The sequence below is a fragment of the Streptopelia decaocto genome (assembly GCF_964273445.1).
Source record: "Streptopelia decaocto genome assembly, chromosome: 3".
NCBI classification, from domain to species: domain Eukaryota; kingdom Metazoa; phylum Chordata; class Aves; order Columbiformes; family Columbidae; genus Streptopelia; species Streptopelia decaocto.
This window is the reverse complement of record NC_138656.1, coordinates 42,375,677-42,393,300: the sequence shown is the minus strand read 5'-3', so window position 1 is coordinate 42,393,300 and position 17,624 is coordinate 42,375,677. Positions and strand designations below refer to the sequence as shown.

Here is a 17,624-nt window from a genome sequence, read left to right as displayed (position 1 = left end):
TCCTTCAAGAGAAAAGAGTAATCAAGCCTTAAAATAGTGTGAAAATTTACATACAGCTCTTGAGTCATGAGTATGCTTTCAGACAAGTTCTTGCCCTTTCATGCAGTTCCAGGGCTGTGCTCCCCTGGGTTCCCCAGCATATGCACCTACCTTCGGCTGCACACACTCCTGCAGGAGATGTGAGTCCTCCAGCTTCTGCATCCCTGCCCGGCTTCCCGCAGCCTATTCACGTGTGTGAAAGCACCCCTGAAGTCACATGTGCGTGCTGGGAAGCGAGACATATTTGTGGCTCCCAATGATGTCTGTCCCCTCACCAGGCACAGGCTCACCTGTGTGTCTGGCCAGGAGACAGCTCTTTCTGGCCAAGGCAGAGATGTGCTGCTGGTGGGGGGAATTTAGGTGGCATCAAACCAGGTTTTCACTGCTGCTCTGGTACCCACTTCTTTCTACCCACAGTTACAGATGCTCAAGCTTCTTTTATGCTTTCTGTCAAGTGAAGTCCTCCCCACCCTGTTGAATCTGGCAGGAGGGTCATCTTCTTCCTTAGCCTTCCTTTCAGTCAGTTTGGGGTATTCCACTCACACAGAGTGTTTACACAGCCATTGCTATTTTAGCAGCTGTTCTTATCCTTTCTGTTTTGCTGGGGGAGATGTGTGGGTTCCCCAGCAGCAGATGACATACTTCTCTGCTTGCCTCACAAGATGGGAGTAGCATTCTGCTCTATCACATATTTAGAGTACTTTGAGTCGTAACTGAAAGGAACATGTTGCCCCCCCACCCCCTATTAAAGAATGTTTTGTTCTTCTCAGATCTGATATTTCAGCAGATACTGTTACTAGAAGTACTGACCATATTAAATTGTAACCTGTTTCTCCCGGTTTGACTTTCACAGCAAGCCAGAGAAACAGAGGAAAGTGTGGTAAAGCTCATTCCTGTGATGGTTTCAGCCTGGCAGAATGACAATTGCTTCTCAGATCTTTGTGACTTTTTGCCCCACTTTGTGTTATTGAATTTTCTTCTGGTGGGAACGTTGACTTCTGTATATTTGTGTAGTCCTGAAATGCCAGGTTATCCTGGCAAAGGCATTACATGTTTTCAGTTTTTCCTTCGTCAAGGAATTCACTAAGTTACGTGTGGACATGTTTTTAAATTTACAGACAGCAGTTGTGGCCAATCAGATGTTACCATTTGCATCAAATTTATGTTGGTGCCCAAAAGATGATGTGTTTATATTAAATTAGATTATCCTTCAAGAATGACAGATTTACCTCCAGGAATATCTACTTAGAGCACAAACAAACTCTTCAAATACAGGAAGATGTCAGTATTATTTTAGTGTCTATGAAGGAAAAAAAAAGTAATCGCTGCTTAGCAAAGGGAGAATGCTTTCCCAAGATCCCTTTTAGCCTCCAAAGGTCTCTGTTAGGAAGCTTTGGTTGTTTCACTGCGTGTCACTGTGACTGTCAGAGACTCTTGCTCTCTGCTGTCAAGCGAACAGTATTGAAACAAAACTGTTGTCCCTGACCACAGTTCAAACATGTCCCATGCACCAGCAGAACCTAAAGATAGCATGTAGATCTGCAGATGTCTTTCCTTCTTTCCATGTTTTGTGTAAGCTCAGACTTGGTTTTTATGTCTGACTAAGGTAAACTTGCAGGAACTTCAACTACTTGCTGATGTCTGCAAAGCTTCTGCTTTGCAGTCAAGAATTTGATATACCCTAGCGAATTAGTGTTGGGTGTCACTTACAAGCATTGTTCAATGCCATAGCTGCCATGGACTGTTCTAAAACTTGAAGGGTTTTCTTTACTGCAGCATGTAGATTCTTCCAAAAGAAGTCTGGTCTGTTGAGCACCTTCCCCTAAAAGGAAGAGATCTATCCAGAGCCTATCTAGAAAAGATGAGCATGGATTCAGACAGCTATATTTTAAGACACCTTATGAGCTTTGTAGAGTGTGTGCCCCAGTCATGATGATAATTGCCTTGAGATAATTATTGCAAACAGCTGGTACTGGGCAGAGAAGCCCTTCATCCACCTTTACTCTCTAGGCTGATAAAGCTGAGATCTCTCTCTTAGGCTCAGAAGCTTGCTTCTGCAGTCAGACAGCTCAAGTGTGTAACTGTTGGTAGAACACAATTTATGTACCACTGTATTATTCTTCAGGTACTGAGAAGTCTATGTATGAGCCATCATGTATCTGTAGTGATGAGCAGTACCACCAGTTTGCTTAATACTAGCAAAGAAGAATGATGCTGAATTTCCTCTTTATTCAGGGAAATAGCTAACCAGTGGAAGCTGATCACTAATCTAATATTTAATGAATATGTTTCAAGGGCCCTGGGCATGTTAAAAGATCATAAAATCAGAATAATTCCAGTTGGAAGAGACTCTCAAGATCATCAAGTCATAAGATGGGCTGTTTTGCTTCAGGCTACTGAATCGTGAATAGGAAGTGACCTACAAGGTGACTTCTGAGATCAGGGTCAACCTCTCTATTTTAAAAGTCAGTAAGAAGTGTCAGTATTAACCAGAGCCAGCGGCTTGTCAGAGCCTCACTCGGGCATATTCCAGATTTTCTGCTTAAGGAACTTGGAGCATCTTCTACCACTTCACTTCCACACAGTGTATTGTCCTGGGTGCAGGACATTTTATACACATGGGAGCAAAACCCCTTTTCTCAGACTAATGAATGTTCAGCTTAAGTCAGGTTGATCAGTGATCTGCAGGTTTTTCCATCTCATTATATGTGTGCTGGATGACTCTTTGGATTGGGATTTATCTGCTAGGTTCCCAGTTATGGAGACTGATTGCTAATAAATGTGCTTTTTCATGAGTCCAGGTGCTGTACATTAGTTGTTTGATAGGTACATATGGCTAGTACAGTTCATATTCCCTAGCGTGAAAGTTAATACAGGCAGCGTATTTTAGGGAAAAAAGTGTTACAGGTAAGTGACCTCTCTCCTTGAATACACAATCATTTTGCCTGAAAATAGCTTCCTATTGCAGTCTCCTTTTCTGTCCTTCTCTGTGACAGTTCTGGAAAAGCGTAGATCAAATTAATAGAATGGAACTGAAAAAGAAACTTAGGTTGTGGAATGGATTTGAATATACATTAGATAAGGTTGCATGCATAGTGCTTGGAAGTGGTAGGAATAGAAGAGAGAAAACCTATGATCTTGCTGTAAACAAAACAAAAAAAAGAAGGGCCTTGAAAGAGAAATGCACCATACTTTTCCTGTAGCTTCAAATGACAAGGGGCAAGGTAGCTAGTTTCCTTTGTGTATTTTTCCTAAGGATAGAACTGGCTTCTGGAAAGACAATGAGGAAGGAGATGCCCATAGAAATGGTGACCTGAGAGGACAGAAATGGGCATAGGAATAGGTACGCAGATGGAGAGACCCAAAAGGCTTGGCTACACCTGGAATAAACAGCATGACAGAAGGTGTGGGAGTCTAGATTAACTCCGGTGAGAAGTTTGGGGAGTGCAGAAGAAGTGGCAGAACTGTTGAGTGCAGAGGGATAGCAATGACAAAATGTCAGAATAAACATACAGCAGGACCTAGCGTGAATTATAGATAGTCAGGAGTACAAGTTTTCTTTCCAGAGCCCCAAGTAGAATCCTGCATTATCTGCCATTTATGAAGCTCTTTGACTCAATTAAATGCAAACATGATATACATCACAGGTAAGAGATCTTATAGTTAAGATGGTGAAAATGTCATTTACTGTTTTAAGAAGAAGTGTTAAGAAAGCATCACATATTTTTTGTATTTGAGGAACTTTAATATTTAAACTAGTCAAATGTTTGCAAGCTAGGAAGAACTCCAAAGCAATGGGAAAAAAAAGACTTAAGAGAAGGCTACTGGATTAAAAATGCAGAGAACTGAAAATGCTTATCGAACATGAAAGTACATACCGGATTTACCTTCTCGAAGAGTATGCCTTTCTGCTTGTTTTGTAATCATTGCACTCTAGACTTAGTCACTACAAAACCAGACTGAAAATATTTTGAAGTAAATAATATCCAATTTCTACCCAGATCCTTCTTTAGGATATGAGAGTACTTAAATAAGTATTAGAAATGTTAATGAGTAAAACTGGCACAGGCAATTTCCAGTACTGAATTTTTAATAAAAATGTGACTGTATGTTGCCAAACCTATTCCATCTACCTGTAATAGCTCCACAGGATTTGAGGTCTCTAGTTATTGTTTTTCTGAGAGAATTTTGAACTCTGTAGTATTGGTGATTTATATTATGGTTTGCTAATTAGCCACTTGATGTTGATATGCTGTTTTGAAAAGAGGAGTTTTATTTACATAAGTGATTTCTTCCTCCTGGGTACTTTCAAACCAAAGTCTGTATTCTTCTCAGCTGGAAGCCAGACAGGTAATCATAACTACCAATTTTCTTCCTGCTGCTTTCTGGATGATCCTCCTGTCAGGTCCTCCATCTGCTCTGTGGCACCATTCCCACAACTTGTCTATGCCAGTTCTTCTTAGATACTGTGTTTCCTTCCTAACTTTGATAAAAACTGTCAAAGCTCAAGAAAAACTAAGAAACTTCATAGGACTGTATAGAACATACATTAGCTGGATAATTCTGTTGAATATTCAGTTTCAAAATTGTTGCTGAGTTAGTATCAGAATTTTTAGAAGTTTGAGTTTGTATAAGAGTTCCAAGTCGTACAATTTGCATCTTGTGTCATTTGTGTGGTTGGAAGGACAAGGCTGCATTCTCTTAGAATTACACGTTAATTATTGAAGTCAAATATGATGAAGCAATGAGTGTTATGAGTATTCCTATGGGCCTTACGCTGTGGTAAGACTCCAGATACCTTTGTTGTATGATTTAGGTAACTTTGTGTCTATCCATGGGTAGAAACTTAATTTTCTGGAAAAAACGAGTTCAGTAGGAGTTTGGAAAACAGCACAGCAGTTATTTCTAATAATGCACTGACACTGTAATTTTGATGCGTAAGTACATTTGGATATCTGGTGCTTCAGTTCTTGTGGGATCTCACATTGTGAACTTGTTGGGTAAAATATTATCAAAGATACTTTGCAAGTCTTATTTGGTCTCACTGAGTGGGAATAATGATGTCCAAAATCAGCCTGTAGAAGTGCCTTTTGACTGCTTTGGTTCTCAGTATTTAAAAAATTTAATAATTAATACTTTCGAGACTGCTCATATTTCACCTTTTCCTGCTCTGTTCTAGGCATCCTAAAGGAGGATCGTTTATTCGACCAAACAAGGCAAATTTTGGAGTAGATTTTCTTACTGCAGTAAAGGATCGGTACGGATTGAATGATCATCAAGATGTTCAACATGGGACAGAGAATACATTAGTATTTGGAAAGAAGACTGTAGAATTTGTTGGCATGGATTCTATTGCAGAACAACAAAGGTGAGTGTAATATATGAAAATCTAAGTTATACTCTTAGTGACCCATTGGTCAAGTAGTAGTTCAGCTTTAAGGAAAGGAAGCTGGCTGTCTTGCATATAATATTATGATATCTCTGAAAGTAAGCCAAGCTGCACTATGGTGGAAAAGGCAAGAAATCTTCCTATTGTGGCTTCATAATTTACCTGTTTTACAAATAGGAACTGGGATTATGTCACATTTGAGAGATCACTTTGATTTCACAAAGTAGGAGATTATGATATTTGGGGAGCAGTGAGCAAGATAATTTATTGTGATATTGCAAATCATACACATGCATGACCCTTTTAAAATAGGTATCTTTTAATATGTTCTTAATATTGTCCAGTATTATTTCATGTTCGTTGTATCAGTAATGACTTTGTAACTAAGAGAGGGAAGGCAGAAAGTCATTGTACTGCTAGTGAAGAAGTCTTTCAGTCAGTTTGTGTTATGTTCCTTTATCTGGAAAGGTAAGAAAGGAAATAATGATGTGTAATAGATTGCAGTTTTAGCAGCCTCCAGCAGTAGCGAGGTATCGGTTTAGTAGGTGGCCGTCTCCTTCTGAGCTGATATCCCACAACTGTTTTCCCTTTGTCTCCCAGAGTATACTGAGCACTCAAAAATACTCTTTTTTGTCTTTTTTTATGAGAGATATCAAGAATGCACAAATAACGTAGAACCTCTTGCAAAAAGTATTACAAGATACCTGTTTAACTTGAAACCTCGAATTAAATTCCAATTTGCATAGCTATATTTTGTCTGGTTTATCACCCTTTTTTTCAGTTGGGTGCAGGTTGGTTGGTTTTTTTGGAGGGTGGAGGTTGTAGTTCAACCAGACCTATTTTGTAGTAGCAATGTAAAGGCAAAAAACAGGCGAGTTGTGTCTGTTTTCGAGTGAGAAAGACGCTGCACTGTAGCAACATGCACACTGCTAATTCTAAAGGAGATTATATGTGTAAAAAGGATATTATTTATTTGTAACAACCAGATGTTTATATAACATACCTATTTCTGTCTGAATAGTACTTAACAGAATGTTCTTTCTCATTCAGCCAACTGAACCAACTGGTAGATATCTCAGTGCGTGAATGTGCAGTGAGCCACGCTGGGCAGGAAGAGGAAATCGGCAGAACATGTGCTAGTATCCTTTTATGCTATATTGGATGATACCACAAGTGAAGTACATATTTTAGCATTCCAAGTGTTCACTTCAATGAATGATATTTGTATCCTTTTATTAAAAGTATTTAGAACTGGAGTTTATATTTAGAAGCTTAAGGCAGTGTTTACAGAGTTAAAAAGTAGATGCCTACAGATTTTGAGAGGGAATGCAAATTGTGGATAAAAATATAAATATCATCATAGGTTGCTCCTGTGACTGCAATTTCAAAAGTCTGCAGCAATGTTTGGGGGTTTGATTGTTTTTATTTATTTATTTATTTATTTAACTCTAGAGTACATAACCCCATAAAAATACATAAATATGTAAAAATGCTGTAGGCACAAGAGGTTTCCAGTATATAATAAATAATGTATTTAATATACTGTGTGTTGTAGTGATGTTAAAGAAATACAAATCAGGTATTATTTGTTCATTTATAAGGACTGGTAAGAGTTCCTGTCAATACAGAAATTAATCCATTTTAGGACTTTTAAAGTTAAGCTCTTTTATAAAACTGTATGTCATTTACATAACACAAATCAGACTAAAATTTACTGTAACTGAGCAGTAGTATCTCTTAGCTGAAACAAATGTGATCTATTTCTGTTTATTTGATTCAAAACCAAACTGTAATTCTCTTTTCTGAAAAAGGAAGTTCAGATTTGAGATAAGTTTGTTTTTCTTAATGTGAAATTTCAGGTATTAGGCATATAAATCTGTCAAAAAATCTGATATCGACTTGGGAGACAGTAACAGCTATTGCTTCTCAAGTTCAAAATCTGGAAACACTTAATATCAGGTATAAATATTAATATTTGGGTTTCTCGTAATTTGGGGTAGGGACAAAAAAGAAGAGGCTCTTTTATATGTGGGGTCAGTTTTCTAAAGGTGGCTGGATGCCTCAGTACTAATTTTAATGGGAGCTAAGTTTTCAAATACTTTTTTAAAAAGTCTTGTCCTTAAAGAACTTGTGTGTGCTGTATTTTTCAGACATCCCTTTTCAAGAAAAAACTAGAACCCTAGGTGTTTAGCATCTATGTAAAACTAAATTCTGGAGAAGTGCTTGGGGCAGATAGATGTTGACTGGAGTTTTGTAAAATCAGAAAAATCACAGTTGTCTGAAAAACAGAATACAGATCTCAGCCATTAAAGATTTTCAGGAATTTAGGCATTTGTCAATGTGTTCTACATAACAGCTTTCATCATTTTTATGCAAATGGGCTTGTTGGCAAGGGAGACTGGATTAAAATGCATTATAGATTTTTTACAGGGTGCTGTAGACTTTTAAGCAGTTAGACCAAAGGTAAAAAAAATTACTCAGAGTCCTTTATAGAGATGAGGAAGCATTTACAGCATCTTAAGATGCCCTTACACATTTCTGTGCCATCTAAGACAATTCTGTTTTTTGTCGAGCTTCATTTGCCCCAAGCAAGAACCGCTGTAATACGTGTACACAACCCCACTGTGTGTGTGCATTGGGGCTGGTTTGCAGCAGGGAGCCGGCTTCAGCAGGCAGAGCCAGGCCCACAGTGGGCACCTGCAGTGGCTCAGACCATCTGGAGACTTGGGTCTGGGTGGCACTGGCAGGACTGGGGACTCACCTGGCAGATGGGCCCTGCAAAGGAAGCCAAGACCTTGAGGTGGCACTGCTGCAGGAGTGTGCAGCCTGCCTGGGAAAGCACTAGTAATGCATCCTTATCACTAAAAATCTTGCTTAGCATTTTTTAGTTAGGGTTAGCAGTAGCTGTCTGTTTGCCTTCTGGGTTTGCAAACCTGTTTGGGTTTTTTCCATGAGCTTTAGAAATTTTTTTCTGCATAGAAAAACTGTAAATATATTTTCATTTTATTTTAGAATCATTCCAAATGTCTTAAGACTTTATCTTTGGTTTTTCTTATTGTCGATATATTCTGAGTGCACAGACAAGTCTTTATTTAGGAGCCCACTTTTGTTTAAGAATGGTGCTTTACCAACAGTGTCTTGACAGCAAACTAAAATAATCATAATGCTTTAACCAAACCTCAAGTATCCCAAGACCGAGTCTGTTTCTGTCCTGAAATGATGCTGATAAGAACGGTGGATCGTGGTAACAGACCAAGGCGAATATCTCTTGTACAGTGGTGACATTGGACGAGGAGGGAGGATGTTGTTAAATAAAGCTGCAGTTCCATTGAAACAAGAAAGAATTCACAAAAGAATTTCAAAATAAAGGACATTTCTGGTACACACCTATATACTGTAGCTGGCACATGCCAGAATAATTTTCTGGTGTGAACTAACACAACTGCTTAAAGTTTGTAAATAGGTAGCAGCCTAAACCACTAATTTTGAGAAGTTAATGTTATAGCTGCAATTTTGTTTTGTTTTATTGTCAAAGTTAACACCTTGGCTGCTGACTCTGCTTTAAGTAGTGTTATTCAGATGTTTTGGAGTTTGTTCTAGTCGTTGAAGACAGCAGCAGGGCAGCAGGACTGAAGACAGAAACCCAAAGCCTGACTTTGTTTTTAGAGTCTTGGAGATCTGAGTTGAGATTAGCAGCTTCCAAAGCCTCCATTGAACAGTGCACACAATGTAGCTAAACCAACTGAAACAGATTTAAGCTAAATTGAAATAAATACCCAGTTACTTTAATAAAAAAGTGACCCCAATTAATGTGAGAAAAATGTATTTTTTGAATAGTTGTAGGTGTTCCATTTTCTTCAATATTTAGCACTGAATAGCTGTTTGCAACCTGGGTGCTATTTATATATTTAACTTTGCCTAGAGCATATGTTGTCATGATTTGTTACTATCAACATGCATGAGAATACAGAGAATTTATATTAGTTCACCTAGAATATTTTTTTCAGTTTTCCATATTTGAGAAGTGTAGTCTAGACAGAAGGGTTTTCAGGAGTTGTTTGTGATAAAATTGCAAAGCAAAATGGGATTGATGCTGGAATCTGACGCTTATGACTACAAACTGAATTTTTTGTGCAAGGAATGTCAAAATAAGAATAAAAGTGACTGGCCATCCACCAGCTCTCTAAGAGCTTGTTTAAATGAGGATGTTTAACCCATAAATATATAACTACAGAGGTTTTTATCATAATATGCAGGTAGATCAGACCTTAGGAAAAAAATAAAAAAATTGTTTGGGGGTGAGTAATCAAAACTAATTTGAAGACTGCAGAGTTGAGAATCTTTAAACTATTTTATAGTGATAGTTTGCTATCAAGAGTAGATTTTACATCCTGTTGTTTTACTGGTGTCTGAGTAGTCATGTAGGGTCTTTATTTGCAATTGACACTAAGGACTTTAGGCTCCAAATCTGACTTTGTTTCATTTAATATTAATGAAAATCATTCTTTTCATATTCAAAACTTAGGAGAAGAAGAAGGGGGGAAGGAGGCCACAGATAGATGAATAAGTATTCACAAAGCAGAAAAATAAATGAGGAAAGATTACGATTGAATATTACTAGAAGGTTGTTTTCTAATATTTTAAAATATGTGACACCTTGGCAGGGACATTTTAATTCTTTTGTGTGTGAATTTGTTTTATCTTTAATACATAATTCCAAATTAGTAACTTAAATTAATGCAATTATTAATTATGCTCATAATTATTCTTTTTACACAGTGAAAACAAAATTAAATTTCCATCTACATTAAATTCCGTATCCAGTGTCTTTTCAAAACTGAGGATTCTGGCACTTAATCAAACTGAGATAACATGGACAGAGGTAATAACCTTTCCTGGTTTTGTTTTTATTTCTATTATATTGTTAGGTTTTTGAGGCAGGTAAAGCACAGGAAACGTTTATGCATTACATTATTCTATGGAAATGTAATCATGCTTGAAAAAAGCTGCCATAGCATGACTGTATGAGTTATGTATTAACTAATGTGATTCCTACACAATGTAGGAAGTTATATGGGCACAGGAGTCTCAAAAGAAACATTCATCTACATTTGTAAATCACCAAGTCAAGATAAAGCATTTGGAGTATAATATAAATTCATGTCTGAAAGGTTTGCATGAGTGAAAACTTTTTGTTTCCTTGTAGTTATTAAAGGTTGATCTGTATTTTTATGCATGTAATAGAACAAATGCAAATGGAAAGAATGTGTATCGTGACATGAAGTACTTGTTTTGCATCACTTTGCATCAGCAGGAGATTGACGTAGTATCTTTGCACATACTGTCAGTTCTTGAAATACATGGTGCCTGGTTATATGCAACACAGAGCACAGAATAAACAAAGCTCTGACTTTTTTCAGGGGCTGAAACATGCAACCGTTTAAATGACTCTCCCCTAACATGACATCTAATTAAGAAAAAAGTCCTGTTGTCAGATTTGTTAGCAATGGGCTTTTTTTTTCAGAGATGGGGCTTCTGAAGCACATCTCAGTCATACCACGTTACTTAGAATGGCTTGTAAATTCCAGCCCATTATTTGGATTTCTCAGGGGCAGATTTTGTATGTACTGCATTGTGAAATTACCCGAATTTTCAGATTTTTGCTGCCAGCCACTAAGTTTCTTCATTCTCTTCTCTCACAGCAGGGCTAGCAGAGGGTCATTGCTATATTTTTGTTTAGTGTCCACTCACTCTTAAAACATCAGTGGGTTTATGTTGGGACAGTTGATAATCCTTCCATAACAGCAGTGATATGAATGGTGATGTGAATGGAAGAACTGAGTGGCCACAAGAATTTCAAATGTTGTTCAGTGCTCATCACAATAAATCTGTGCTTTGTGGTGGTTCCAGTTTCTCCACCGCAGGGTGGCTGAGGGGCTGCTTGGAGCCATTGCTGTGGGCAGGGCAGGGTTCCCTGGGGTAACTGAGTTTCATAGAATAGAATCATAGAATCATTCTGGTTGGAAGAGTCCCTTAAGATCATCGAGTCCAAAAGGGAGTTTCAGGGAGAAGCCCCAGCTTAGTCACCGCAGGTTAAAAGCAAGAAGCTTTTGCATTTGTTTTGGAAACTCTGCTCTAGCTGATGATTCATCATGGGTGGTAAAGACATTTTTGTTCAGAAATCTTTTTTATAAAAATGAAATTTGCTCAATTCATTCCCTTATAAGTGGGGAGACATAAGCCTGTGCTTATGTTCATGGGCAGCCAAACAGAAGGGAAAAAATAAGGGGACCTACCTGACATTAATAATCTGTGAACAAACTACTTGAAAATGTTAACTGCTCAAGCTATATGGGGAGTTACTTTGAAAAGTCATCTTTTTAATAGAAAATAATAATATGATCCAGGCAAAAGAGAAATACAGTGATTGTCAATGGGAATATCAGCACAGTCTGAAAATCCTAGAAATGTTTTAATTAAAACAATTCAATGGTGAATAGCATTTCAAAATAACTTGCCTCCAGGCCATATTCCTACATATGGTAACAGTTTTAAAAAAGAAGATAAGACTTGTCAGGTGTTTTTTTTATTTGTTCCTCTGTTTTAAAACATTTTTCACAGTAGAGAGGCATGCTTAACTTTTATGCAGTTATGCATCAATTTTCCAAAAAGTTCTTTCATTAGTGTATTATATTAATATATAAATACATCTAAGATTTCTATTAATATATATCCATGAAAGAGCTTATTACTGTATAATTGTTGATTGATTGTTCAGAACATAACATATAACCTCAAGGGGGAAAGATGTCCTGTAAAATATCTTACAGTTAGAGACCAGTGACTTAGAAATTCAATTAAAGCATGTGAGAGTTATGAATTCCTATGTATGCCTCCAAAAACATTTTTTCTTATTCAGCATTTAGAACATAGTGTTATCTTTGTCATTCTGTTTTCAAACTGAGATCTTACATTTATAAAATAATCTACTATTACAAAGAGTAAAATAAAAACCTGGGTTAGAGCAGAGGTGCAGGATTGTGTTTCTGACACCGGCAAGTCATGAGCAGTTGGGAAAAATTCTGGGCAAAGGGCAAGCATATGGTAGTTTATTATAAAGTAATCTGCAACTCTGGGGCTTCCTGAGCTGGAGACTATATATCTGTATTTAATGAGTCTTTGTGGATTTTTTGTTTCATGATTTATCTAACTGTGTTAAGAAACCATTTGAAAATACCCTTTTTGGGCTTTTTGTCTTGCTGCCTGATAATTTCATTTAATAATTATTGATATGTTATATGCAAGGAACTGAGAGCAGCTATTCTCTGTTTCATAGCTTTGATGATTCTTGTTAAGCTTCTTTGTGTGTTCCCCATTTATATTATTTGCTTCCTGGGATAAAGAGACTGAGAATATAGGAACATTTATAGACTTACATGGTGACAATTGATTCTTTTTGTCTCTATTTCTTTAGCAATAGGTCTTTGATTTCCATTTCTCTTTTTTAATGAGCAGTGGCTGTTCTACTGGCAATTTGTCCCAACCTCCCCACCAGTTACCCACAACAGCCCCCGATCTTTCCTGAGTGCTAATTTGGTGTCAGATCTGTGAACTTTTGTTTCTGTAGGGAAGCTGGTTTTAGCAAAAGTTGAAGATTCAGCAGTTTGAGTTTCTTAAAATTGTGATGCGGCTGTCATTTGATTTTGGCAATTTGCTAGTCATTTGGTCAGTCTATTGAAAAATCTTTCGATGCTTGACTGCGCGTTTTTTCTATTCCATCCATCACAACCCAGGGCGTTTGGGGGGAAATCCCCTAAAGGTTCTCTGTAGTGAACATGCACCTCATTTCTCTTGGCTCTGCAGGCTTCTCTTCAGGCTTCCTCATCACTAATAGAGAAACTCTTTTGGTCTGTCTTGTTGAAATATTGGTGTTTCCTGTTCTTGCTCTGGAGCAGGAAAAGTTGTTATATCTGAGTTTATAAGTTTACATGTGTTGCAGATATGACAGCAGGATGATGTTTCATATATTGGTGTGTGAAACCACTGAGCCCCAAATTATATACTGCCACTTGAAGAGATCTGTGTTAATATTTTGTATTGTATATATAATAATAGTAAAAACCTACATTCAGCTGTGTAACTCCATACATCTGTAACAGCGAGAATGAAGAACAGTTGATGAAAGGAGGATTTTTGGTGTCTAGGTTAGTGGACTCTTACAGAAGAATCGGTTAGCTATATATGTAACAAGTTGAATTTGATTGTCCAGATCTCTAAACTTCACTGCTCTGTAACCTCCTGACAAAACAAGCTTTAGGTGATGCTAGCCAATTTCAGATGCGTTTTGAAAAGAGGTGGGGGCTTAAAAGTAATTTATTACCTACAAGTTCCAAGAAAATAGGAATGCAGATGGAGGAAAGACACACACACACCCCTGCTTATTTTAAGGGGGGGGTGGGTAAGTTTTTTAAGGAAGGAGTAGCAAGATAAGCTCGTAGCAAGATAAGCTCACACTTAGTTTGACTCTGGAGAGTACACACAAGAAAAACCTCAGTGAAAAAAATAATTTGGAACTCAAAGGCAAAAATCTGTAGAAAACCACTGAGTTCCAGTGCTTATGGAACTCCGTTTGCTAAAACTGCACAATTTTTGACACTTGTCACAATTCCATGCAAAACTGGGTCTTATGACAGCAATTTGTATTGCTTTGTAATTGTTCATTTTCAAAAGTTGTGTTATCTGCTGTGGACGTTTGCAAAAAATAAAACTTTATAGAGTAAAATAATTTTTATGTAATTTCAGGACATAAGATTTAAAACAAATATATATTTTTTCAACTTGTAGCCTTTTTGAACTTTGTCTTTAGAGTACTCGAAAACTTCGGGATAGGTGCTGACTTAATGCAATTCTTGGTTTTCAGTGGTTTCATGTGCTGGCACAGTCCCATGACAGCAAAGCCTTCAAGTGCAATAAATTAAGATATTTTAAAAGTCTGTCAGCCCTGATGAGATTTGCCGAAGTTCCAGAACCATTAGCAGTCGAGTATATACTGCCATTTCCTCACCCCATCATAGGGAACATCTAGAAACTGAACTGAGTTCCCAGATGTCACAGTCCGAGGCTCAGCAGGTACCAGCCTCAGGCCCGGGACTGTGCAGAGCCCCTTTGGTGTCATCAGCACTCATAGATCCAGATAGCAGAAGGAGGGGAGGGCCAGGCGTTCCCTAATGCTTGCTTCTCTGTTTGGGGGAGCTTTGCCTTGTTCTGAACATGTGCTGAGGAAATCTTGCATAAAATATAATTTCTAGAATAATTTTTCCCATCTTTTGTTATATTAAATGAAGTTTTGCTCTTAGGTTCTTCTTTGTGCTCCAGGATGGCCAGCACTTGAAGAATTGTACCTTACTTCTAATAATATTACACTTTCAGAAAGGTAAGATGAGTAACATAAGTCAGTCGTTTGTGACTGATGGACTGCAAAGTTACACAGCAGACAGTTACATTCCTGTAATGTTTACATCACCGTGACATAACTGTGAAATAAATGATGCAAACTTCACGTGATGTACTTCAAAACATTTATAAATGCACACAATTATTTGCATGCAGTTATATACTTAGAAAACTAGTGTTTTCATTAACAAATAACTTGAAATGTTCTGTCTTTGTTTTTTCCCCATGTGGCAGGCCCGATAATGTCCTGCAGACCCTGAAGCTGTTGGACCTTTCAGACAACCAGTTACTGGATGGAAATCAGCTGCATCTAATAGCACATCTCCCCAGGTAGCTGTTAAACAAATGTGCTGGAAATTCTTTGTCCTGGATATTCATCTCCATAGTCATTGTTGACTGAAATACGATAGTATTGATGTTGCATGGAAGGTTTATGGAATCTTGAAATAGAGGCATTTTGCCCTCTTGAGGAGAGGAACTGCATTATTTAATTGAGTTATTTTAATATAATCTTATTTTTGTTGTATAGTAACACATTTTTAAGCTGTATGTTATTAGGTTTTTATTACATACTTATGAAACAAAAGTGATTTATCATGTTACCAAGTTCTTTATATATTAGTATGCACAGCGTTTTATCCAAGATGACAGGACTGTAGAGTTTGTGTGGAATAGCAAAGCAAAGGAGCCATGGAAGTAATTTCTTAGGAAGAGTTTTCTGGCTGCAACAGTGCAATGTGGGCTCTTCAGTAGCTGCACAGCCACCCTGGGGGTCCTTAGAGCCTGCAGAAAGCTGTTGGGCTGTTTGTGGGAAGGCGTCGCTCCTGAGGCTGACACTGCAAAATCATTGGTGATGGATGCTTGTCATGAGTGCTTTACACCCATGGTGCTTACTTATTTGTCCTTTGTAATGAAAGCAAAACAAAGAGTTGTTGGAGGGAGGTAAAAAAAGCGTGATAATGCTTCCCTGCCTCTTGTCAGCAAGACTGGTGAAGGGATTTGAGCACAAGACCTATGGGGAGAGGCTGAGGGAGCTGGGCTTGTTTAGTCTAGAGAAGAGGAGGCTTAGAGGCGACCTCATCACTCTCTATAACTACCTGAAGGGAAGTTATAGCCAGGTGGGGATTGGTCTCTTCTCCCAGGCAGTTAGCAATAGGACAAGGGGGCATGGGCTTAAACTCTGCCAGGGGAAATTTAGGCTGGATATTAGAAAGAAATTCTTTTCAGAGAGAGTGGTCAGGCATTGGAATGGCCTGCCCAGAGAGGTGGTGGACTCATTGTCCCTGGAGGCTTTTAAACTGAGATGGGACATGGCACTTAGTGCCATGATCTAGTAAATGGACTGGAGTTGGACCAAGGGTTGGACTTGATGATCTCTGAGGTCTTTTCCAACCCAGTCGATTCTGTGATTCTGCTCTTGAGTATTAACTATGGGGACGGTTACCGCTGTTACACTACAGGTAGAAGCGTGTGGCACGTTTTTGGGGTAGCTTAAAGACACACAACATACACAAATGGTATCATTCCCATACTGCATTGGTAAATGTATTTCCACTTTTGCAAAAGAATGTCTGTGGTAATACCCTTTACACAGATTCTTCTGATTTGCTGTTCTCTCAATAGCAGCATCTTTATGGAAGTTACAGGCCTGAGCTCTGATTCCCTGCTTTGGGGTTACCACCCAGGGGAAGCAGGTGTGTGTGTGTGTGTGTTCCTTAAGCATTTCAGTTACAGTGACTGGAAAATTGGGGGGGTAATACGATAGTTTTGCTAATTTGCAGAAATATTATCTTGCACTGTAGCAGCCATGATTTTAAATAGCCATAAGCTATTTTTAAAAAATCACTGGAAAATCACACCATTTAAATCCAGGAGCCACTTATTCTCTGAAAAACTTATTCCCTGAACACTGCTGACATCTGGGTACTGTCTGTGAAGGTGCTGTTCATTTGTCAGTGATTTTGCATCATGTCAAAAGTTGTTTAGATCTTTGGGATTTTTTTAAAAAAATGAGGTAGTATTTATTTACAAAAAACTTCCTGTGCCATGTACAGTAATCATTGTATCTATTAAATTTCAGATTAGAACAACTAATACTTAGAAACACTGGACTATCTTCTATACACTTTCCTGATGCTAGATTTGGTATGTAAAAGAAGTAATTTATGTATAGCTTTATAATTCTGTTAATTTTTTTCACTATTGTCTTGTAAATTTACTCTTTTTTTCTAGGATGCAAGACTAAAATGTTTCCTTCACTAAAGCACCTTGCAATAAATGACAGTAAAATATCACAGGTAGGTTAGATTCTGATAGTTTCACATTTTGAAAAGGCGTGTGTCTTTGCTTAAGAGTAACTTGCAAATTGCTTTTTAAAAATGTCTTTGATTGTATTTGTAAGATCCTGAGGTAACTGTTGAGTACTTGGATCAACACAGAGGCTTGATTTCAAAATTTAAAAAACATCTCAGTTAAACATGTTTATGGTAGCCAGTCATATCCCTCTGCTACCTCATAATTCCTCTTGCAGAATTTTGAATTTCTGATGATCTAAAATGTGGAGTGGTTCCTAGGGGTTTTTGCTTCATTTTGTGGTTTGTTTGGGTTTTTTTTTTTTTAGTTAAACGTAGTGCAGTTTTTTTCCTTAGCTACGTGAACAGGGTGAAAGTACTTGGTTCTGCTGACCAAAAGAATAGTTTCAGTCATGGCCACTGTACAGGAAAAGTCAGCATTACTGTGTATT

The 17,624-nt window shown here is 37.8% G+C and overlaps 1 protein-coding gene across 3 annotated transcripts in view; it reads left to right on the top strand.

Annotated features, from left to right (window-relative positions):
- Positions 1 to 17,624, top strand: part of TBCE (tubulin folding cofactor E) — a 28,481-nt gene that overhangs the window by 6,146 nt on the left and 4,711 nt on the right. For all 3 annotated transcript variants that reach the window (XM_082048419.1, XM_082048418.1, XM_082048417.1), the window contains exons 4-11: positions 5,219 to 5,407; positions 6,479 to 6,567; positions 7,288 to 7,387; positions 10,208 to 10,310; positions 14,785 to 14,861; positions 15,116 to 15,211; positions 16,962 to 17,026; positions 17,114 to 17,178. In XM_082048419.1, coding sequence (XP_081904545.1) covers positions 5,219 to 5,407; positions 6,479 to 6,567; positions 7,288 to 7,387; positions 10,208 to 10,310; positions 14,785 to 14,861; positions 15,116 to 15,211; positions 16,962 to 17,026; positions 17,114 to 17,178 — 784 coding nt within the window. The remainder of the gene's footprint in view (positions 1 to 5,218; positions 5,408 to 6,478; positions 6,568 to 7,287; positions 7,388 to 10,207; positions 10,311 to 14,784; positions 14,862 to 15,115; positions 15,212 to 16,961; positions 17,027 to 17,113; positions 17,179 to 17,624) is intronic.